The following is a 17,370-nucleotide window of genomic DNA, read 5'->3' as shown; positions in this document are numbered from 1 at the left end:
GTCAATCAAGCAGGCAGATAAAACTAACTGTTAAGTGAGATAGACAAGACAATTAAATGCTATAGAAACCTTGGGTTAAATGTCTGGATGCCTAAAGCTAGATTATTTAGCTTGAACAATACTTATATAACCACTACCCCCACAACACACACACAATTAGAAATCAATCTTTCAGTTAGGGTTATTTCTAACTATTCAGAAGATCATTTTTCTGCCTATTCCTAACTTAGTCAAAACAGATTGTCCGTTCTTAGAGGAGGAAATAGATGAGCTTCTCCTAGCATTAACATTTTCATGGTGAAGAATCTGATAGACTAAACACAGAGAGAAAACTCAGAATTCTTCCCAAGAGTGAAGAATCATGCTTTGCCCACTGAGGTCTGTAAAAGAGCTGAATAGTTTTGATTTGGGCTCTTTATGCTAAATAAAGGCCTAACATTTCACGTACTGAACATTTCATCTACTGCGGAATGTGAACCTACAGATAACCTTTATTCCCATCCAAATGTTCATTAAGTGCAGCACAGGATTATTCATTAAAATATTTCAGACTTCCCAAAATGTAGCCATAATTACTATTTTAAAAATATCTTCAGACAATCCTACTTGGGCTTTTTTCCTCGACAAATATAAATTATTCTACTCCAAAAATCACAATACTAGAACTCTGTGTTTTCACTCTTCATCCCAATGACCTAATACTTGATTTTCATTTAATGAGTTAGATTTTAAAGAAGAAAATGCTATGCTGTATGTTAAGTAACATATAGTAGAAATTATTAAATGATACTGATCAAAGTTAAGAGTCTTACCTAAAAGAACCTGAGCATTTTTTGGAAATGCCTTGCCAGTGTAGCCTCTTTACATAAGTTACAGTGAGCATTCAAAGTAAAAGAAAATTTGTTTTAGATGACAAGTGACATAATGAAACACTAAGAAAAATCAAATAGGAAATGTGCGGTTTTTTAAATTTTAACTTTTTAAGAGAAAAAAACGCATTCATATGAAATGTGTTAAAAACAAAACCAAAACTTAAAAAGAAGGCTTCTTTATAATGCAGACAGCTCACTCTTTTGGAATTTTTACTATATGTTAATAAAAATTAGACATTCTCTTTTAAAATGACAAACTGCATTTAAATTTAAAAGATGTTTATTCTGATTTCCTTGGAAAATTAAGCTATGAAATGGCTTAGATTACCACATAAACACAAAGTGTTAGCTAGCTGGCAGTTTATTAAAAATCACCATACATGATGCTACAGGTCCAGTTGCCAAAGAAAGGTTAATATTGACTTTCCCTCCTGTGCCCAAAGATCTGAGTGATCATTTAACTTCATTTTATTTACCTAGCAAGAAACTAAACTTCTTCCTGATTATATTCTCATTTTTTCTTAAAAGCAAAAGCTTCATCTCTAAAAATAAAATGAGATGAAAATCCCCAATAGAAAAATCAAATCATTTTCCTTCATCTTTTCAAAATTTCAGTTTCAAAAAAAAAACCAATAATACAAAAAACCATTTTAAAACAAGTATCAAGTCTAAGTAAACTGCATATGTAAGAAACTCACGGTGGATACTTACTTCGTAGTACTTTTTAATGCAACGTCTGATGTCCATGATCAATTTGTTGCTCAGCTGTACCATAAAGGTCAGAGGCGAAGCCTTACAATTGATGTTACTGCAACGATACAAGCTGGGCTCCATATCAGTTCCCTACAGAAGTTAAGACAGACAGACAAACAAAAGGTTAGGAAGGTTTCTGTGCTTAAAAACTTACATGCTGTCCTGCTATACAATATTCTTAACTCATTTTATTGGTGAGTTTTTTAACCTTATTTTCTCAACCACTTTCCACTCAAAGATCCCCTCACTCACACATACCTTCCACTCTTGTCACCATGATAATGGAGAAGAAAACTGAAGGGAAAACCCTGAAATCACTTTTTTTACATTCAATACATGGCAGACTCCATGGATAAAGTAGTCTCCCCTCTGAAAATACCAGTGAAGTCAAGTTATTGGAAATAAACATCCTTCTTAGAGATACTGAGCAAAATTTTAAATTTGTGTTTATTCATTCCAAACTTGAAGACAATGCAAGAATATTAATGACAATAGTTTGCTTAGTACTGACAATTTAATTTTTAAGAATAAAGCCTAAAAATTAAGTGTTACACTACAAAATGATCACATTGTTAGCTTAGCAAATCTAAAATTTCTGTAACCCCGTCCCCTACAAATGTATTTGGGGGAGGGGAGAGAGAGGAGGAGAATAAATTTGAAAGAATGAATTAGTAGTTGGAGAAAATGTTTTGTTTTGTTTTAAACAAAGACAAAGCAAATGTAATATACAGGAAAACTGTTGGGGTTTCTGGAGCATTTGTTTTCCTTCTTGATACTTAAAACATCTTGGTTTCCTGCTCCAATCTGGTATATAACCCTACCCCGCCACACTAAGCAATTCCAGGTGGAAGAGATTTTAGAGCTTGACATCGGCTCTTCCACAGTTAGCCCATCTGCAAGTCGTCAAGCCTCCATGCAATTAACTATCTTATTTACAGCTGTAATGAAGCAAAACTCAAGGATTTAGCAAGTATTGCTGATCTGTGTCTGCCTCTTCCTTGCACTTGCTTCCAAAGACTGCTTTGTTTTGATTCAAAAAAATGCAAAACATCTGCTGTTTGTCCAAATTAACTTAAAATAATTACTTTTAATTTAGATAAAGGATGTATTTTCTTTCAGTTTCAAGGTTTTACATGGTTCTGCTGCCTACTCATTTGCCAATGGCTAGTACATGTATAACACTGCAGTGGAATCAAGTAGATTGGCCAAGTTTCAAGTTCTGATCCAAGGTCAATGATACATTTTTTGGCAGTACTTCTTGAGAGAAATGTCTCCTTGTGACTTTTTTAATGCCTGATATGCAAAGACAGCAGAAAAGACCATCAGAGTAACTTTGTCAAAAAGGAGACAAGTGGGATGTGTAAAGATAAACAAAAACTTTCCAAAAACACTTAGTTCCCATTAACTTGATTTAAGATAAAGGAAAATATTGCTCTAAGTCTTAATAAATTGGGCTGGGAGTGGAGAAATACAGGTTACTAATTAAGGAATTATCATAAAAATACTTTAAGATAATTTAGAATTTTTAGGAGATTCCATTAAAAAAAGCAAGGCCAAGCATTCTAGGAAGCCAAAAACAAATATTCAAGTATACTCTATTAAGAGGTTCTAAGCAGAAATAACGTTAAGGTGTGAAGGCAGAATTCATATGATGCCAAAATTCTTTAAACACATAAAAACATGTTTTCTTTTTCCTTTTTACACATACAGCGGAAAGAGGACTTTGCACTAGTTCACTCACAAAAGAAACAAAAACAACTAACCGAACCATCGAAGACACTATCATAAATATTCTCAGTTCCACATGTAGGGCATGGGCATTTGAACCTTTCACAGTCCTTGTACTTCTCTTCATCCGTGAGGTGTGCTGGGCCACCAAGTAAAGCATCATTCTCTTCGTCTTTGTGATAATGATGAACTCTAAATTGGGTGGGGTCAAGTCCTATTAATGTCAAAGAAAAAATAAATTCAGAAAGGTACAATTATTGGAATTCCCTTCTCCTAAAAATACTATCAAGAAATCACAAGAGTTGTTTCAAATTCATGAAATACATACACAACCATTTGAACTCAAGATAGAGGCTCATATCACCAAGACAAATGACTTCTTTTTTTTTAAAGGAAATTATAAACAAAACAAACTGCATCAAAACAATGCAGAAACATGCTACTGCACATTTGCATTTGGAAACTACTACTTCTATAGGATGGTTTTTACTATTTTCTTAACGTTACAATGAAAATCTCCCCAAAAAATGCACTATTAACATCTCCAAAATCAAAGTATTACCATTAAAACTGAAAACAGAGAATAAAAATCCCATTAAGGAAAAGAAGTTCACTGTTATTACAACTCATTCAAGTGCAGACACAACTGCTAACCCTGATTTCAATGTGGTGGTCAATTCCATCTTGGCTCAGTAGCTAACAGCATGGAGGTTGCTATCTAATTCAGTGGTTAAAATTCAGTAGCAGCATCTGTCAAAACACAACATGGTTTTACTGTTCTGAATTCAGAAATTTAAAATACGTGCAAAAACAATGATCTACAAATTCTATAGGCCAAAATGTCCCTTGACAATCCTGAAGCCAAATATACCTTCTATATTTCAATCAAAACACCACAAGAAATCAACTGATGCATAGTTTACACTACCTTGTTTCCCCAAGCTATTTGAGAAAAGGAAAGATTTTAAGGTCAACCAATTTAACTTACCCTTGACTAAAGCATGTATGTCAAAGTCTACTATATGAATTTATACTTAAAGATAATTATTCCACTCTATATCTTATTTTCTTGAAAGCATTCCTTAGCAATCCCTAAGAATTGTAGGTATTTTTTGGTTAGAAATATAAATAAAGCTATCATATTTATTTTAGTATAAAGGTAAATAAGTAATGTAAAAGTCACTGAACATAAAAGTTCAAATACTAAAAATATCTAAAAATTGTTTTATCTCTATCAACAGCTTGCATAGTTAGATAATCTAACAGATATATTTAGAATTCAGTGACAAGATTCTAAATCCTAGTTGGTCAACTGTCAAGTGACATCTCATAATCATAAAAGACTTAGGGTTGACTCTGGCAGTGGAAAGGTGCTGAAAAAAGAATGAAAAGGAAAAAAAACCCACTGGGGAGTTGGCTGGCGGACAGAGTTGGAAAGAAAAGCATAGCTTTGTGATTCAAAAAGAAAAAGTGAAAAGATTCTTGAGTATTGGTTTTCTCACCTGCAAAATGGAGCTACTATGCACTTTTAAAGTTTAAATCAGACATTAGAGGACAAATCGTTTTCAATGATGCCGATCATGTAAAAAGCACTCAAAATGCCACATGAATGAAAAAATAAAATAGTGGGTGAACATTATTTATCCATCATTTAATATTCATTCAAAATTATACATTTGGAAAAATACATGAAATGCACGTTCATGTTGCAGCCAAGTTAATAGCTGCTCTTTGTAGTAATTAAAGTGAGTATTTCCCAACATGATAGTGTATAATAAAAACAAAGACTACACATTCAAAACAAATTGAAAGCCTGTTCTTGGTTAGTGATATAAATTACTGTAATACAGATCACATGGCTCACTAGCCATGTGACCCCGAAGCTCACTATACATTTTTATTTTACAAGTTACCTACAGCTTAAGAGAAACAGCAAGTTAGTGAAGTGTGGGGGAATATACATCCTATCATTTAAAGACAAGGACAAACAGAGGAACGGAGTGAGAGAAACCATGCCCACGCCTGTGAATGGTGCCATTTCTTCTCTGCAGTGAAGGGTAACTGCTGCAAATTCCTGAACCTCTAGTTGTGAATCCAACTGTATTCACGTGTCTTGCTTTATTCAGGATTATGAGAAAGCGGCTCCAGTTTTTCTCTGATGGTATGATTATTCCATCAATTTCCCAGGCCAATACTCTTCAAAGAGGATGGAAAAAAAATAAGACAAGCTTCTTTCACAACCTAAATACCAAGGAACAAAGCTGAGTTTGCACACAAAACTGTGTGCAACACAGTTGCAAAACTGTGGTGCAAAACACAGTTGCGACAAAACTGGTTGGGCTGCAACCAGGAATCAACGAAAGCTCTTTACAGGCCTCCCTACCAGCCATATCCACTAAGCATATCTGAGGCAGCTTGTCCGCTGAACACACCACAACTGGACATGGACTGTCCTGCTACTTATGGCCAAAAGCCCAACAAGTGACTGAGAGTTACAAAAATTACCAGGCCTTATGAAACGTCTTCTTTAAATGTCCATTGCCACAAACCACCCTTATCTGCCCAGGGCAATCACAAAACCAACTGGCCCAGCTAACTACTTCAGATTTATTCACAAGCTGATTTTTTCCAAGAAAAGGGACTTCATCTCAGCACTTTTAGCCATAAGTCAAAATGGCATATTTTTTAAATATAAAATAGGGAGAAGACATTGTAATAACCTTAAAATATTAGATATATAACAACCCTTGTAGAAGTTACTTGGATATAAAAATATCACAAAGAAGTGATTTTCTTGGAAGGACAATTTTAAGTTCAACAGCCAAATCACAGAGTGCTAAATCTTTTTAAGAAAACATATTTATTAAGTAGTCATGTTAAAAATATGGATCATTACTGCTGGAATCCTTTTTTAAGATTAAAATTCACATTTAAACCCCAAACTTATTCAACACGGAAGTTACTTTTTCTAAATATGCACAAAACTGGCAATAAACAGCTTATTTCAAAGTTTCAGGAAACTTAAAAGTTTTACTACTTATACCATAAATCATTAAGCCTGGGGTGAAACAGGGAAAAAGTATCTAGTGCTGCCACCTAGAGGTAGATTTGGAATTTTAAAATGTGCAAAATAGAACTGCTACATAGAACTCCATTTGTAATTACTGTCCCTCCAAAATTAAACATTATTGTCAGAAATGACATTAAAGCAAACTCTTTATGATCACAGTTTCCATACATGCATATACACTGTATAATCAATATTAAACTGCACACTACACAGTAAGTAATCACAGTAGTCTTTGAGCAACCAAGAGATACAAAACTCAATTCCAAATTCCTTATCTCTTCTATGCAGAGCTTTCCTGAACTATCTTAAAGAAACAGACTTTATGTCCCAGTTGAGAAAAAGAACTTCTACTAGACTAGCTTTTGACAGATAACTTTAGCCATTTGGTCCGGCACAGAATAAAAGGAGCAGCCTACTTGCACTTGGCACCAGTTATGTGGGGGAAGAGCAGTCATGGAAATGATGTGTGCTTTAATTCAACCCTGTGACTTGTAGTGATCCAGTCACACCATTTTTCTTGGGCTGGAGTGGGGGTGTGGGGGAGGGCAACAACGACGAGACAGGACAGAGGCACAGTGGAATGAAATTAAAATACTGTCATTTATAATTAGAAAATTTATAGGATCTCACATTATTTTGGCAACAGGATCAAAGCTCTCATATTCCAAGAGTATTTATAGAAAGTAACATCATGAGCATTGGACGGGATGAGTTCAAGAGTGGTTTTTTACCTAAGACTGCCCCATTCTTATCACACATACCTCCAATGTAACATTTAGAACAAGATTATTTTTTCTACCATTGTATTTTCTAACAGTTGTAAACTACTTATCTGTTTTTAGAATGTTCACTTGTCCCCATTCTCAAGGAGTTTATTTAAAATGCTCCAAACTCAGGGTGTTAGGTTGGGAGGCTGATATATTTGACTAAATAATTATCTTCCAAAAGACAAGGTCTTTACTAGTGCAACTGCAAATAACTACAGTAAAGTCAATTACATACGTTCATACAACTATAGGGAAGCAGAAAAAATCCATATGAATAAAATTCCAAATGAGTAGAGTAATTGGTATTCACAAGTATACCTTAAACGAATCACTTACAATACTAGGGAAGCTAATTAATGAAATCCTAATGTGAATATTTTTTTCTAAAAATTTTTTCTAGGAAACGAATCTTTTTCATGAACCCATGCCTTCATATATGTGGACTTCCTAGAGAACAATAAACAAATTGAAAATTTAGTATGATTAAAGAAAAAAATACTTAAATGAACTTTTAAAAGGTAAATGCTACATCCATAAAAAGCCCTGTATAAGAATGTTCATAGCATCTTTATTCATAATAATCATAAATTGGAAACAATCTGAGGTCCATAAACAGGAGAATGAATATCAAACTGGTAGCATATACCATGGAATACCGCTCAGCAATGAAAAAGACAATACTGATACAGGCAACAAGACGTATGAATCTCAAAAATATGCTAAGTGAAAGAAGGTGAACACAAAAAACACACACTAGAGGAGATCACTTATGTAAAATTCTATAACAGGCAAAACTAACATATGGTTATAAAAATCAGATGAGTGGCTCCTTCTGTGAGAGGGAGAGTATGGACTGGGGAGAATACAAGGGAACTCTCTAGGCAATTGAAATATTGTGTTTTGATACACTGACTGTGTGATATGCATGGTAGGTAAATTACCCTTTAGAAGAAAGCACTCCAAATAAAAAAACATTTACAACATATATTACCAAAGAACTCATTTAGAATATACAAGGAATGCCTGCAAATCAGTAAGAAAAAGACAACTCAACAGTAACATAGAAAAAGACTTGAACTGACCTCTTACAAAAGGAGATATTCAAATGGCCAATAAGCATGACAAGAGGTGCTCAACTGTATTAGTCATCAAAGAAACACAAATTTAAAAAAAAAGAAACACAAATTAAAACCATAACATTGTGCCACAACATGAAATGAAGAAGAGAGGAAAACACCAAGTAATGTCAGGCACTCAAACGCTGCTAGTAGCAGCTCTAAATCAGTAGAACCATGTTAGATAATTGGTAACATCTACTAACACTGAACATATATGCCCACTATGACCAAGCCAATCAGCTCCTAAGTATATACCCAACAGAAATACATATAATTTTTCAACAGAAGATATGTACAAGAATGCCTAATATTGATAACCACCCAGAGTGGAAAGAATCCATTGGTAGATAGTCATACAGTATGAGATATTCATAGTAGACAGAAATGAAGTACAACCACATGGACCCATTTCACAAACAGACTGAATCAAAGTAGCCAGACATAATTTATGCAGCATTGAAATATAAGAAAACCTCATCTATGATGTTGTAAGTCATGATAGTAATCTTCTGTTGGGGCATGGAGGATAATCTCTAGAAGGAGATAGGAGGGGCTTCTGAAGATACAGTAATATATTGTTTCTTGTGCTCAGGACTGACTACACTGGTATGTGTTTACTTTGGGAAAATTCATCAAGCTGTTCAGTTAGGTTCTTGTGAACTTTTCTGTAAGTATATTATATAAGAAATTCATATTGATTTCTCTTACCATACACAAAAATAAATTCAAAATGGATTAAAGACTATAAATATAAGACTTGAATAATAGAATTCCTAGGAAAAAACTAAGAAGTACCATCTTTGACATTGGTCTTAGCAATATTTTTCTGGCTGTATCTTCTCAGGCAAGGGAAACAAGCAAAATTAAACAAACAGGGTCACATCAAATTAAAAAGCTTTTGCACAGACAAGGAAACTATTCACAAAAGAAAAGGCAGCCCACTTGAATGGGAGAAGATATCTGCAAATAATATATCTGACAAGGAGTTAATATCCAATATACAGAAACTTCATACAACTCAACACCAAAAAAAAAAAAAAGAAAAAAAAAAACCCTGATTTTAAAAATGGGCAGGGAACATGAACAGACATTTCTCCAAAGAAGACAAACAGACGGCCAACAGGCACATGAAAAGATGCTCAACGTCACTAATCCTCAGGGCAATGAAAATCAAAACCACAGTGAGATACCACTTCACACCTGTCAGAATGGCTATTAAAAAGACAACAAATAACTAGGATGTGGTGTGAAGGGAACCCTTGTGCACTGTTGGTGGGATTATACATTATTACAACTACTACTACTAGAAAACAGTACTGTGGTTTCTCAAAAAAATTAAAAATAGAACTGTCATAACATCTAGCAATTTAGCATCTGATATTTATCAGGGGAAAAAAAAACACTAACTCAAAAAGATACATGACTCAAATGCTCACTGACACATTATTTATAATAGTCATGATACAGAAGCAATCTAAGGACCCATCAATAGATGAATGGATAAAGAAGATGTGTTGTGTGCGTGTGTGCATGCACGCGCACGTGTGCTCACACACACAGAGGAATATTACTCAGTCGTTAAAAACTGAATTTTGCCATTTGTGACAACACGGATGGATCTAGAGGGTACTATGCTAAGTGAAATAAGATAGAGAAAGATGAATATACCACAGGATAACAATAAATGTGGACTCTAAAAAAAACAAAAAATGTGAACTCAAAACAAAATGAAAACAAACTCACAGATACAGAGAGCAAACAGCTGATTGTCAAAAGGGAGAGGGAGTTGGGGGATGGGCAAAACAGGTGAAAGGGATTAAGAGGTAAAAACCTCCAGTAATATAATCAATAAATCATGGGGATATAATATACAACATAAGGAGTATGGTCAATAACACTGCAATAACTTTGTATGGGGACAGAGGATTATTAGATTTACTGTGATGATCATCTCATAATGTATAGAAATCTCAAATCACTACACAGTACTAATAACACTGTATATCAACTATATTTCAACTTTAAAAAAAGAAAATTTACACACTGAAAAAGGTAGGAAAACTAAATACTAAGTATCTCTCATGCTATATCTCTGAGTTTGTTTCAAAATGTGTTAGATTCCAATCAGACATTATGCACCATTACCTAGGAAGTTGGATTAGCAAAAATTTAAACTGAACCGAAATATGGGCAAGTCTTTAGATCTAATTACTATTTTACAAGAAACAGAGAGGACAGAGGGATGTGTTAAAGGATATCTCAAGGATGCAATCAGCAAACTTCAGAATAAGGGACATTCCATAGGACAAAAATTGCCGGTTTCTCTAACAAATAAATTGGAAGGGTCAAAAAACAAAAAAGGGATAGAGAAGATTAACTATCATTTGGACTCTGACTGGATTCCAGTTCAAAGAAGGCGCTTCATTTTAAAGGAAAAATGCATTCACAGTATGACTGGAAAATACATTTATTGGATATGTGATGAAAAAAAGAATTGTGGGGGTTTTTTCCTCCTAGTGACAATGTTACACTTATGCTAAAAGGGGGGAACATTACCTTTTAGAAATGCAAAATGAAATACCAATATTTATAGATAAAATGATGCAACGTCTAGAGTTCACTTCAAAATCATCAGAGGAGGTGAAGAGGAGGAAGGCTGGCCATAGCTGCAGAATGGTTGTAGCTGGGTGGTGAGCAAATGGGAGCTCCTTACACAGTTCTCTTTACTGTCACACATGTTTGGAATTTTTTTATAATAAAAAAATTTTAAATACTACAGATCCAAGTAAATGATAAACAATTGACTATACAAGTGGCAAGCAACTGAACCTGCTTTTCACAGCAACAAACCTCTCCATAAGATAAATGAGAAATGTCTGAGTAATTTAAAAGAAATAATATCCAAACCTTTGGGTTAAGTAAACTCCCAAGAGTTTTACTGCCTTGCAAAAGATAACTCCCACAATCATGATGGAGAAAAAAACTCCTGCTAGACAAGATTGTTTTTAATGCCCTTGACGATAGCCCTGAATGTGAATTTTAACTTAATGAGACCTGTACCTCTAAGCAAGAAAAAAAACTTGGGAAGTATTTTCTTTCCTATTTTTAGATGTGAGAAAACATGGTAACTTTATGCTGAAAAAATATTTGGAAAATAACACAAAGGAATAGACCAAGAAAAGATTTTGCTTCTCTTACAGCAAAATCCTCTTCTCTCCATCTATGTTGGTTGATATGGGGTGGGGGGTGATGTGCAGAGTCAGGCTACAGGTTCCTAAACACCTACCTTTTTACAAGTGAGTTAGTAACTGCTTAACCATTTTTTCCATCTGATTTTTAAAAATTAATTTAATTGGAGGCTAATTACTTTACAATATTGTAGTGGTTTTTGCCATACATTGACATGAATCAGCCATGGGTGTACATGTGTTCCCCATCCTGAACCCCACTCCCACCTCCCTCCCCATCCCATCCCTCAGGGTCATCCCAGTGCACCAGCCCTGAACACCCTGTCTCATGCATCAAACCTGGACTGGCGATCTATTTCACATATGACAACATACATGTTTCAATGCTATTCCCATCTGATTTTATAAAAACTGTCTTACTTTAGTTATAAGAATATTTATATTTTTTCAACAAAGGAGGAACCTAAAACTCATCATCTTTACATTTTTCTGAATTATCTATATGTATACATTTTACATAGTTTAAGTATCTGTGCACAATGTTATACTCAGCTCTTTTTCATGTCATTACGTCTTACCCATTTTTCTATAGGCTACACAGTCTTGGCGTCATTTTAGTATGTTTAATATGATGATCTTTAAAGTCCTGATCTATAATTAATAATACAGTATCACATACTTAAAAGTTGCTGCAAGTAGATCATAAGCATTCTCACCACACTACCCCTGCCCCATAGAAGGGTGAGGTGATGATTATGTTAATTATCTTGATCTTGGTAAACATTCTACAACGTAAACATATATCTAGTCATCACACTGTACACTTTAAATACATACAATTATATTTGCCAATTACTCCTCAATGAGTTAAATTTTTTTAAATGGATCAAACTTAAATAATCTGGGAAATCTCCATTTTCCTTTGGAAACTCCAAGCCTTACAAAGTCAGAGTTAAGAAATCACTACTCGTAGCAATTCCTCTCAGCATGCTCTGGTGTGGCTCTAAGTTCTTAGAGGAATGCCTGAGTCAGGTAAACAGTGCCACGCAGGCCCTTGGCATGGTGACCCCGGGTCACAGGGACAAGCACTGTGCGCTCACCTTGTAAAGACTGAGGTGCAAAGCAGTGCAACGAATACCCTTTGTGAGACTCTCTGTGAACTCCCTCATGCGCCCTAAGAGCAGCTGGGATGGCCTGGAAGTCAGGGCTCTGCTGCTCAGCACTAGGCTGGAAGCACAGACACACAGATAGCCACTCCCAACTCCACACACACAGTGCCTCAAACATCTCCACTTTTATAAACTCTTCCTGGGTGGCCCCAGCTAGAAGTGGTCTCTGCTTCTTCCAAAATGCTGAAAAATTTATTTTGCCTCTTTTGGGATATGTATTTGTGCTGGCCCTAGATTTTCCCACAAGAGGGAAATTGACTCAACAGGCTGGGCTGTAATTGAAGAGCCTCAGCCAACTCAACTTTGTACCCTTCACAGCACCCATTACTCAGGTCTTCAACATTCATCTGTTCCACGGATGCATAAGAAAGCCAGGAGCATGAGCCATTCCGTGACATGCTTGGATTGGCACCCAGCCTGGAAGAGGGGGCTCTTATCTGCTGAGAAAACTTACTATCCTACATTGCATTTGGTGTAATCTTATGTTTTAAATTTTATTATAAATTATGTCAAATTAAATATTTAAGGCTTGGAAATGATGGTCATGTTTGTACATTCTTCTGAGAGTTTAATCATGAAAAAAGGCAAACTCTTCATATCAATGCTTGAGGTACCTGCTGGTGGCATCATTCCACTCCCACCACCACCTTTGTATGTATATCTCTCCAGGTCTACCAAAGGCACACCCATACATGGCATGGCCCATGGTGGCATTTCATTTCTTAGAAAATGCTACTGAACTCTGTGTATTGACAGAAACCACCTTCTGTAAGGTGGCATGGCCATTTTATAAAAAGAGGGGTTTTTACTTTCCAATTTAACTCAGGAACACACTGGCTTAAGTGTGTTGCCTTGTTTTAAGAACTACTTTCAAAGATTAAATTTTAAATTCTCTTGTTCTTCAAACATCAATAATTTCTCAGGACCAATGAAAAAACGGCCCTGATAGCCAAATGCCTGAAATTTTATAACTGACCATGAAGAAATGTACTTGAAAGCTATTGTACAAAATCATTCCTCATCAAAGTAAAGATATTATATAATTTTAAGTATTGTCATGCATTAAATATAAATTTATTAAAAGATGAAATTCAAGAATGAGCTTTAGAATATTCTCTTCCCCAGCCTGTTTTGCTAGGTACAGAAGACTATCTGGATGTTGGAGCATACTGTGAATATTTCATCCACAGAATATAGAGAGCTTTCATTAGAACAAGAGAGAAAAAAACCTATAGTCTAGAGAACAAAAGCTAAGAGTTCCAAGTTTTAGTGGCCATGTTTCCCATAGGGCTATTGTATAAGAAGAGTAATACTATATTTTTTTCTATTCACAGATGGAAAAGAGCAAAATTTAGCTTTATTTAAGCCCAATAGCAATAATCTTGCATGGGTTTCAGAAAAATGATACACATTTTACTGTGGGATAATGAGGACCATTAGTTATTAGGGAGAACAAATTATTCTCTTTCAATTCAACAGACTTATTCATTCACTCATTTAATAGACTATCCTCTCTCCCTTTCACTAAAATGACCTTCCTATATAGAACACCTGGCCATGCAACATGCCACCAGACAGACTTCAGGAGGTATTCTGACAGGGAGAAATAGTCAGAGAATTTCCAAAGTGAAGCCACAGGATAAAACCAACACTTGATGCATGCCTTTCATTTCGAGGAAAGCAGTATAAAAGGAACAGAAAAAGAGGTAGTTGAAAAATATAGTTGCTCTCCACAAAGGAGTCTTAAAAATAAAAAATCATGAACTTAATAATTTTCCTAAATGAAATTATGCTATTATTCCTGATTTCTTTATACTAGCTAAAAGGACAAAGTAGCAAACTTCACTGAAGTTTCAACACTGTAATACATTTCATTAGTCAAAGATAAAAGCTACATTAAAAGCAAGAGAATTATTTTATGTCTGTGATTAGACGGTTGGAGGGCTTGTATTTTATGTGTACATTTACAGACTTCAACTTATTTAACAGTGTCAGTTCACTAACTGCAGTTTTTTTTAATATATAGAAAACAGATTTAGAACTTTAAAAACAAATTACAGTAATTTTATGCCTATAGTTTGCACCTCTTAGAAACCAGGCACCCCCTAACACTTCCCTTCCTTTCCCACCACTTCCCTATCTCCTCCCTCCTCCTCTAAAACCACAGGCTAAGTGAGAACTGATAACAGGGGCCTCAAATCACCTAGTGAAGAACAGCCACCCTAATTTTCCCTTGGGGTGGAGGAACAAAGGATGCAGATCAAAATGCAGCTCCTGAAAAGGGCAGGGGGCAGATGCTTACACAGATCTGCCCAGCCAGTTTCCACATTTTCTACACATCTTCATGGTGACTGGCACTTGCTGTTCTGCACTTCATTACTGTGGACCCTCCTATGAGCAAAGAAGTAAAGATAAAGGACTGGGAGATTTACTACAAATGTAGATAGGTATGTGGATACTGCTGGTGATGCCGGGGCTGCGGTGGGAGGAGGCAGACTGCACAATGATGACAACTTCACATGTCTTCGGCATAAAAACTGCTGTCAAGTAGCAGAAGATAAAGATGAGAAAAAGATAAAAACGGGAGCAGCCGCAGCTCCTTCAGGGTGAGAGACACAGGCCCTTCATCAGCTCTACCCAGAAACAGGAGCTTTCAGGAGATGGGGGTAGGAAAGGGGCGATATGCACATGGTCACAAGGTCCCCTCAGTAGACTGAGGGTGCTAAGTAACACCAAGAACCCTCTGAAGATGGAGCTCCCCAGCCTACCAGCTTTGAAAATAATACATGAAAACTGGATTCATAAGACAGCCACAATGATGAGAAAGTTTACCTTTAAGTAGCCACAATGTGCCTACGATTTAATGGATATGAAAAGGATCTTAAATACAACCCTGGAACTAACAAAATCAGTCTGGTCTGTTCCTTGTACAGCCAGTCGAGATATCCAAGTTGGCATCAGCCTGTCTACCAACTAGGATCTACCACCTTCTACTCTAGGGCTCTTCTGCTGAAATACAAGGCTCCACCCTTATCTGTTAAATGTCAGTTGAGAGATGAGACCTGTTTCATCTACCTCTCCTCAGCTCTAGGCCACCAGAAAATTCAGTACTAAGGAATGAAAGGGCAATGGTTAACCTTTGGACCAGATTCTTGATGATCCAAACTAAAACCAGGAAGATCTCTAAAACACAAATGCTTTGTTCAGGGGTTTATCAGTGGGAGAAGAGGAAGCATGAAGAGAATGAAGCTCCCAGGTCTTCACATCCACACTATGCCACTCCTGGCTGAGGGCGTGGGTCACAGCCTCTCACAGGTAAGTGGTGGTGGTACAAGTACAAGCTTTGGAGTCACCCAGAGCTGACTCCCAGTCCAAGCACAGTCAGCCGCTTACTAGCGATGTGACAAGACCAGGTTAGTTACCTCTCTAAGCCTCAGCTTTCTTCTCTGTAAAATGAAGGAGATACAACATAGCCTCAAGGGGTTACTGAAAGGATTAAATGAGATAACATATGCAAAGGACTTATTACAGTTTCTGATAGAGTAAGCACTAAAGGCAGAGGAGAGAAAAAAAAAAGAAGGAAGCTCAAAAATATTGTGCACTTACGTTCCCTCCTCCCAGCTGAGGATTTATAAACATCATCAAATACAACTCAACTTTGAGAATACATTATATGATGATTTGGGTAGCAGAATTTTATCTTCCTAATTATGTTTTGCTTAGGCAAATGTCAAAAATGAGTTTCCACTTCCAGAGCAGACACTGATGGGAGAGTGGAGAGAAGGAGGTGCGGGGGCAAAGAGGGCATGCTGGTGGGGAGGAGCCCAGAAACACATTCAACAAGAGCAGTGTGGAAAGTATGCGACTTGATGATTCATCTGTCCAATCTCAGTCCACAAATGCACACCAAGAGATAACTGCATGCAAATCTGATGGACTAGAGGGGTCTGGACATATTTCTGCACAGGCCTGACAGTGAGTGGGGCATGGCCAAGATCAGGCACTACCCCTGCCCAGGCCTGGACGGAGCATCTCAAGTGCACCTCTAATGGCTCCTTCAGAACAACTCTAGTTTATGACTCCAGAGACCAAGGCTAACACCAAGCTTCAGAGGTTTGCAAAAGCCAGAGTTCATGAGCAACAGAACCAGAGTGTGAACCCAGATCCCTATGATGCCAAAGCCTGTGTCTTAAGTCAAACATTTCAATGAGAGGAGGTGGAGAATTTTCCATGAAGCAGGGACAGATTAAGGAATGCCATATTTAGAGGACAAAGTAAGTTGAGCTAGAAATAAAGGCTAGAGCTAGAAAAGTTAGTCTATAACTGCCCAAGTCACAGACTGTAAGATGTCAGTGGCAACCAGACTTACAGATAGTGAGGAGCTAGCCAGGGACTTTAGTAGGCAGTTATTCTAAAAATATTCATCATTGTGTACAATGGCATAGAGAGCAGAGACCTTAAAGAAATATAACTCTCAATATGCCAGTCATCTAGAAATGTGATCAGGGCTGGTTATGAAATACATTTCCAAGCAAGAGATGACAATCTGATGACCTGGCAAAAAGTCAAAGAAAGAAAGAGCTGTCAGGGTTGGATGGAACCTCCAGAGATGATAAGAAATTAGGTATCAACTAAGTCCTAGAAGATAAAGAGTCCAGTCTTAGAAAAATTTTAAAAAGCGAGAGCAGGATATTCAAAGGGAATC

At 36.3% G+C, this 17,370-nt stretch overlaps 1 protein-coding gene across 1 annotated transcript in view; it reads right to left on the bottom strand.

The window, feature by feature from the left end:
• Positions 1 to 17,370, bottom strand: part of POLA1 (DNA polymerase alpha 1, catalytic subunit) — a 293,096-nt gene that overhangs the window by 145,811 nt on the left and 129,915 nt on the right. Inside the window, exons 33-34 of the mRNA XM_065915911.1 lie at positions 3,389 to 3,567; positions 1,584 to 1,715 (exon numbers count right to left, since the gene is read on the bottom strand). Of these exons, the coding sequence (XP_065771983.1) occupies positions 1,584 to 1,715; positions 3,389 to 3,567 (311 nt within the window). The remainder of the gene's footprint in view (positions 1 to 1,583; positions 1,716 to 3,388; positions 3,568 to 17,370) is intronic.

This window comes from Muntiacus reevesi, chromosome X (genome assembly GCF_963930625.1).
Source record: "Muntiacus reevesi chromosome X, mMunRee1.1, whole genome shotgun sequence".
In the NCBI taxonomy this organism is placed as follows: Eukaryota; Metazoa; Chordata; class Mammalia; order Artiodactyla; family Cervidae; genus Muntiacus; species Muntiacus reevesi.
The sequence above is the reverse complement of the archived record's forward strand: the minus strand, read 5'-3'. Positions and strand labels throughout refer to the sequence as shown.